Source organism: Elaeis guineensis, chromosome 2 (assembly GCF_000442705.2).
Source record: "Elaeis guineensis isolate ETL-2024a chromosome 2, EG11, whole genome shotgun sequence".
NCBI classification, from domain to species: Eukaryota; Viridiplantae; Streptophyta; class Magnoliopsida; order Arecales; family Arecaceae; genus Elaeis; species Elaeis guineensis.
In genome coordinates, this window is record NC_025994.2 from 120,522,090 (window position 1) to 120,529,782 (window position 7,693).

The window sequence follows — 7,693 nt, forward strand, 5'->3', positions numbered from 1 at the left end:
CGTGGATTTGTGTGCATTGGTATATGATTGGACTAGTCAACCAATTCAGTATTGATATTGATGGATGCTTCGTCTTAAAAGGTCAAAAATGATTTGACGGCAGCTGTCACTGCAAGCACCAGCCATTGCTAAGGAAGGAAGGCAGCTTGATTGCCATTTCATTCGTCCTAAGAGAGTGTTGCACTTGTTTGTGCTTGCAATTTTGCCGTTGGAACGTAGAAAGCATAATGTGCATGTCGCAAGGAGGAAGAATTTACCGATTGTGCATGAGAAAGATATTGGATGCGATAAAGAATAAAAATGACTCAAATTACTTACAGAATAAGTTCACGTATTTTTGGAGAACATGTCACAAGAGGTTAATAATTTTCATTCATCACCTTGCAACCTCATCTGATCCTTTCGGTTAAGGATCTCAAGAGAAATAACCAAATTCACCTGTTCAACAGGTTATTCTCCTCTAGATGATATGGCATTGACAAAAAGGTGTATATATTTAAAGATGCAGATGGTAGCTTCTCCAATCTTACGGTACAAGCATTTATTAATGTTCTATTTAATTGGATATAACACTCACTTTGATTGAATCCATTTGGGACAAGTAGTTAATAATATGAATTCTAATATCAATTTGATGCTGTTTGTGTATGTTTATTAAGTGCATATGGAGATTTATTAGATCAGATCGGATGCCTAGATATGTAATTTTATCGAAGATAAAATTCCAAAGACACCATGCAAGTAATTGATCACTTCCAGTTGAGATGGAAGGGAAGTTAAGGAAGAAAAATAATAATAGTCCGTAAGGGAAAGAGGTTTGAGACCACCCAGCCTTTATGGCGTGCCAAGGCCACGACGCTGGGATCACGGGTTAGGTCTCATTCCCCACGACCTTTTCTTTGTTGCTTGATAACAGCAGAGGCCTCACGCCATGAAGCAATATTTGGCCATGGATCCTTTGGAGGTGGCGGTGGGGCAGCCATGTCACGGGTTGGGGCTGCCGACAAACAACAAAAGAGAAGGAAAACAACTGCTGACTTGCGAACAAAATCATCATGAGCGTTTTCAATGATGGAAGGAGCAAAACTAGATTCCATTGTTTTGAGTCCTAGTTAGTTGGATCTGCCCTTTAACCTTTCTTTTTTCACTCTCTCTCAATTGGAAAAACTGAGTCATCAATCAAGGACTTGCATTTGATGTAATGGTTATCAATTTCCTCCCTCTCTTCGCATTAATAAGCTAACATTTCTTTGCTTAATTGTAGTTGAAGTAGGGAAATAGAAGGAAACACCGAAGCGTAACACTGTAATAGTATAAGAAATCAATATGTACGATATCTTAGGAAAACAACAAGTTACTTAATGCGTCCAGGGAATTACATAATAAACTTGGAGGTTTATTTGGTGATTCTGAAAATTATTTATCTAAAAAAATAATTATAAAAAAAAAATTATTATGTTTGATTGATAAAAAAAATTATTCTAAAAATGATATTGAAAAAAGATTATCATATTTACTTCGAGGTAATATTATATGAAAATATTGTTAAATTTTTAACGATACTTTTGAATAAATAATTCAAATAAGTTAACAAATATTTTAAATTAATTATATATATTAAATATATTATTTACCATAAGTGAATTTCAGTATATTTTTGCTATATTAATAAACATATTAATATAATATAAATGGAGGCATTTTCATCAAAGGAAATATTAGTTTCAGATTTTCTCTACTTAGTATCTACTAGGAAAAGAAATATTTAGTTTTCCATGCTAGATTGCCCCTAACCAAATGAGCTGTTGAGTTTTTTTTTTTTCCTTTATTTAAAAAAAAGAAAAACTGCCACTGCCCCGTGAAAATATACTAAATCGGATAGAGAGCTGCATCCCGGCACCACTCTATTCCCTGTATGGAGCACCAATCCCCGTGGCAGTCGGGGTTTCGTGCAATAGATGGGCCCCATGTACAATCTCATCCGGGGACCGGAACGGGGATGGTGCGGTGAATCACCTCTTAAATAGAAAATTTTGTTCATCTTTCACATAATAATCTCCTCTCCCCAATGTAAGTTCTATTTGATGGTAAAACCTTGCAAGGGTTACGCGTCCATCAAGCATTTCCTGCTCTTTAATTCTAAAAATCACCATCACAAGATTCGCACATTTCCCATGCTAGAGCTGGACCTGCTAGATCTTCCCAATCTCATGTTCATGCTCCTTTCTCCTATTTTATCAATGGAGCCCATCACCTTGATGTTACCATACATGAGTCCAGCCTACCAATCGATGTCTTAATTCCCACTCCAACTGTGATTTTGAAAAGCATGAGTTATCTTTAGGCTCCGCATGCCAACAGAAGCGTGTTAAAGAAAACACCATTTGAATTAAAGGGTTTCCTTAAAATTTATCTTTATTAAAAGGCAAACGGGCACACCTCAGAGTTTAGATATCTCCACTCAGACGCTCCTTATTTTGACTCAAAAAAGTATCTGCCACTCGATTGGACTGCATTTAAAAGCAAAAAAGGGAAAGGGGGAGGAAAGGGAAAGAAAAGCCTTCTCGATCATTTGGACACCCCTTACACATGAACTACGCTTTACAAATCCAACAGTCCAAAATATAAAGCAGTAGCAGACGCAGGGGAGGAAGGGAATGATTTCACCCTGATGTAGAGATGTCATGGAGGAAATAATGTGCCTCCCATACATACCAAAACAGCTTTGTGCACTTAGGGTTTCATTAAAAAGTAGTCTGATAAACATAATATTTCCCTGTGGTTTACAAATGATGGCAAGATCATTCAAACAAACTGAAAAATGCTTGTGATGACATGAGAAAGAATTTTGAGTTTTTATTCATAAAAATGGAAGTATCAGCACCGGCAGCAAAACCATCAATGATATCTACTCTCCCTTTCCTTTCCCGACCACCAGATACCCAATCTTCCCAATGGCTCCCAATAATTGCTATGTAGTATATATACATGTAATAATTTCAAGCAGCCATCTCTCTCAGCTATCTCAATCTCTCTAAGACTGCAGTGCCAAATAAATGGTACGCTTAAGCTTACCAACAAGAGAAAAGTGGATTCTTCTGGAAGAAAATTTATGAGCATCCTAGGTTAACCAGGGAATGGGCTGAACGGTTGAAATGAGACAAAGTTCCGCAAATGGAAAGAATAAATAAGGTGGGCGAGGATTGAACTAAATGAGGTAAAGGTAAATAAAAAGGGGGAAAAAGTGAAGGGAAAAAAATGGGCTCTTTTCTATCACTCTGGTTCATGCTTCAGCTGGATGAATTATTTTGTGGCTAGGTTTGCAGTGGTAGCTGACATTTCTATGAATTGAAGGTTGGGCTGCAAAGATAATATCAAATGAACCATCTGTTTCAATGCAAGATACTGTAGTGCCTCACCGATACCTCCAACACCTTCTGGCTGGGGCAGATCATCTCCTTCATCTTCATCCCATCCTTGTAAATCTTAAAGCTTGGGACTATTCTCACATTCTCCGCTTTGGCAATGGCAGGGCTCTCGTGGAGATTAACCTTTAAGATAAATACAGTAAAATCAGATAACATAAAATGAGAAAAGAAAATAGATGAATGCTTCAGAAAGAAACAAGACATAGCGAAGGGAATGTCCAATTACCTTTAGAAAATTTGCAGAAGGATTTTGTGTACATAGTGCATCCACAAATGGGGACATCTGGGTGCACTGCTGGTTCGAAGGTGCCATGAAATAAACAACAGAAGCTCCTGAAATGATACGAGTTCCATCTTAGTGCAATAAGTTGCATGGGCAATGGCCATGGCCAATATCAGACATAGCGAGGTTATGAAACTATGGTACAAAATATACCATTACAACGAAAAAGAATAATAACTGAACAAGAGATCCCAGGAGAATGGCACAAGAGCATTTGATTGAAAATATATCTCATAAATACAAGAACATAAAGCAATATTTTTTTTTTCTCTTAGATATCCACCTTGCGGTGAAAATGTGTATTTCATCTAAACAGGCAGTTTGACGTGAGTAGGTTGACAATAAGATTAATATAAACCATTGCACCTCTAAAAAGAACATCCAGCTAGACTGCAGGAACTTTTCAGCAAAGAGGTGTACAGTATGGAAAGCTTGATAGTTTGGAGATTTGATGCAAATAGAAAGGGAAAGCTCACCAGGTAATGATATCGCTGCTTGGAATTGTTCCATACTAGTAATCTCTTCAACTTCCCCACCGAACTTCATATTAGAAACTTCCTCACCACGAGATGTTTTCAGTGCAACCTGAGCATGGAATAAGGCTTCAGCCACCTCAGTGTCACCGGGAAGTTCTTTTCTTAGAGCTTCATAATCTCGCACAGCTTCGGCCCAGCGCTCAAGCTATCAACCCAATGAGAAACATTAAACAGATCAATCCAAACTGTTCTTGTACCCTGACATCACATGACATTGTAAACCAAGGATAACAACCAGACAATAAGACACAATTTACCTTCACATAGGAGGCAGCACGTCTGAGAAGGGCCTTGGTGTAACTGGGATGGATCCTGAGGGCTTCATTGCAATCCTCAACAGCTTTCTCCCACTGTCCAAGTTTAGACCGGCAAGCTGCTCTGTTGCAGTGGAGGACTGAGTTTGAAGGATCATATTTTAGACCTTCCCCATATGCCATGCATGCCTCTGCAAAGTATCCAGATTTGAAGAACTCATTTCCTTGAGCTCGAGCTCTCGACACAGATCTCACACTATTCAGAATTGCTGTCACATCTTTATTTGTAGGATCTATCTGCCTGGCTTTCTCAGCCATTGCAACAGCATTCTCAAATCTGTAAAAATTCCATTGATCATTCTCATTCATGCAAGACTTTTTACAAAAAACTAGTAGAAATCTAAACTGCTGAGCTCACCTTCCCAATGCCATATCAACTTGGGCTTGAACAATGTATATGTAGGAATCTGATAGCATACCAAAAAATTTGGTTTGCAAGGAAGGTGAGAATGATGTATTGAATTTAGGTGCACTTAATAAAGCTGAGTCAGCCTCGTCAAGTTGATGGAGATGGAGAAGGGCTTCTGCTCTCGATGCAATGAGCTGCAAATTCCAATCGAATATGACTTTCACATTCATTTATTCCCTGTAATGACCACTAAGAAATAACAACCAATATGAATTTTACCGATGGAGAAGAGTCTGCCCCTGCTGCAATGGCTGCATCAGCTTCCCTAAGTGCGCTCTTCCAGTCACCAAGCTTCCTACTATCCATACATTTGCCCAGATGTCTCTCCAATACTTGGAGCTTCTGAAACTCTAAAGCGTAAGACTGCTGGCCCCCAAAGTTGATATGCCGCTTGGCATTGTCAACCTGCCCCAAGCTGTCATGAGGAACCACTTAAACAATGTGACACAGGAAAAACAATTGAAAGTTAAAAGGATTACATAATCCTAAATAAATAAAATTATAGTCATTAAATTGGGAAAGGATATTAGTTGCCAAAAAAATCAAGAAATCATAAGAAACAGATCAAAGAGAATCACTTCATTCTAGAATATTGAATAAAAATTTATCTCAAAGCAGACTGACTGGATGAAGATGGACTGGCAATTCAGTCATTTTTTAGGAAGAAATGTTCTTTCTACCATTAAATAGCTATCAAGCAACCCTTCACAGATGATTTTTTATGCTAAGTAGACCACAGGCTCCTCAACATCAGGATAATTTATCATCAAAAATCAAAGCAAAGAAAAGTCGCCAATAAAATTAAAACTCCAACCAAACGGCACAAAAAGACAACAAACAAAACAAGCCAAGCTGCAATCAACAAGCAACTATATTTCTATAATAGCAGACAGCAAAACAATGTGAAAGGAAAGGGAACGCAGAGCAGTAGATCACACCAAACTATGAACCATGGGTCTAAGCAAAAGTCAGTTCATATCAGACGACAAAACGCATTCAGTGAGCCAGTCTCCAACAACCAAGGACAAACATATGATAGGCAGATAAAAAGAAGAGATCTGTAACTAACAAAGATCCAATCTTTCTAACGATAAACACATCCAGGCATCAGAGCAGCACATCCAACTCATAAAGATCAAATACTTCCACCAATAACCACTTCACAAGTATCCAAATCTCTCGAAAAAGAAGAACTTAAATGAAGAAGAGTAAATGCCTGAGATTTCTCACCGTATGTATAGCGAAGCCAATCTCTGGTGTGCCCGGTCATTCACCGGATCCAGGTGGACCACCTCCTCGCACTCCTTCACCGCCTCCCCCAACCTGCCGAGCCCCATCAGCGCCGCCGCCCGGTTACTCCGGCACGATGCCAGGCTACTCCGGTACGCGGCATTGTGCTGGCACAACGCAATCGCTCGATCATAGAGCCTCAGCGCCTCCGCGAACTGTTCCCTTTTGTACTGCTCGTTGGCCACCCTTGTCACCTCCTGTAGATCCGAGCTCGCCATTGCCCTCCGCGCCGCCGAATCCCCCAAATTCCCCATCACAGCGTCCCCACCGACCTTCCCCGAGACCGCGCCGCCAGCCCCACCGCGCATTATACTCCCATGGCCGTAATTCCCGGTGCCGGATCCCAGCACGTCGCTCCTCGGCGTCTTCTGGGCGATCATGCCCGTCTTCCCGATTATCCCCGAGGGGCAGATGTTCCCCGCCGGAAGCGCATTGGTCACCGGAGAACTCGCCGAGCTGCTCCCACCGTTGCCGGAGTAGATGAGCGGGCCAGAGCCGGTCCGGTGGTGGCCCGGCCTCGAACCCCTGCCGTCGAAGGCAGTGGGGCTACTCTCGCCGGAGAGCTCCCCGGAGTGGTTCCGCCTCCCGGGAGCACCGCCGGAGGCGAGGTTTCGTGCCGCGGCGGCGCTCGCCCGGGTCTTCCCGGTGAAGGAGCCGGAGGAGCTGGAGCTGCTGCTGGTGTTGGTGTTGGTGACCGCGGCGGAGGCGGCACGGGGCTGGAGCGGGGAGACGGGGGAGCCGAGATCGAGGGCCGATACCTTGGAGTCGGGCTTGTTGGCGTCAAGGGCGAGGGCAGACTGGAAGCGACCGGAGGGGGGCTCGACCCCGACGCCAGGATGGGGCCTTTGGGTCCGGCCGGTCAGCTCGCCGGGGCGGGACATCTGGGCTCGAGGGGTCTCTTGGGCTCCCGCGGCTTAGATCTCCTCCGGCCACCACCTGGATCACTGCCCGTGGCTAGCTGTAGTGGCTACAAGGGAAGGCGAGAACAGTACGAGATACGGTTTTTGGACAGCGATAGAGAGTTGAAGACATAGAAGAAGAAATATACGAGGACTGAGAGAGAGAGAGAGAGGGGGGGGGGTGGGTGTTAGAAAAGAGAAGGGGATTATAGTGGGAAAGATGGGGATCTCGTGATTCGGAAGGGAGAAAGCAAGGAATGAATGTGGGTAGATTTGGTGATGGACAGAAGAGGAGAAGAAGGGAGGAATAGAGAGGAAGAGACGAAAGGAGAGGAGAACAAGAAAAGAAGAGAGGGCGAGAGTATGGAACAATAAAAAGGGGCAAACTTTCACTACCTTCGCCCCTCCTCCGCTCCCTTCTCTCTCTTTCTTCTATTTCACGAGAACCCCTGCTGTCCTCTACCTCCTCCCATCGCCATGTATAAATACTGTATTCTTCTTTCCTTCTTCCAATTTCTTTCAGAAAGACTCAAT

The 7,693-nt window shown here is 42.5% G+C and overlaps 1 protein-coding gene across 1 annotated transcript; it reads right to left on the reverse strand.

Annotated features, from left to right (window-relative positions):
• Window positions 1-3,149: 3,149 nt before the first annotated feature.
• Window positions 3,150-7,377, reverse strand: LOC105038996 (inactive TPR repeat-containing thioredoxin TTL3). Its single transcript, XM_010914956.4, has 7 exons — window positions 6,201-7,377; window positions 5,190-5,385; window positions 4,920-5,104; window positions 4,505-4,838; window positions 4,188-4,392; window positions 3,655-3,761; window positions 3,150-3,551 (listed from the first exon to the last, which is right to left on the reverse strand). Exons 1-7 carry the CDS (start codon window positions 7,139-7,141, stop codon window positions 3,393-3,395), a joined length of 2,127 nt encoding a protein of 708 aa, XP_010913258.1. The 5' UTR covers window positions 7,142-7,377; the 3' UTR covers window positions 3,150-3,392.
• Window positions 7,378-7,693: the final 316 nt, after the last annotated feature.

Coding starts and splice junctions, on each gene's coding strand:
- LOC105038996 (XM_010914956.4), bottom strand. CDS start 7,141: ATGTCCCGCCCCGGCGAGCTGACCGGCCGGACCCAAAGGCCCCATCCT. Junction 5,105..5,189: donor GGGCAGACTCTTCTCCATCG/GTAAAATTCATA, acceptor TGGAATTTGCAG/CTCATTGCATCGAGAGCAGA. Junction 4,393..4,504: donor GTGCTGCCTCCTATGTGAAG/GTAAATTGTGTC, acceptor TTGGGTTGATAG/CTTGAGCGCTGGGCCGAAGC.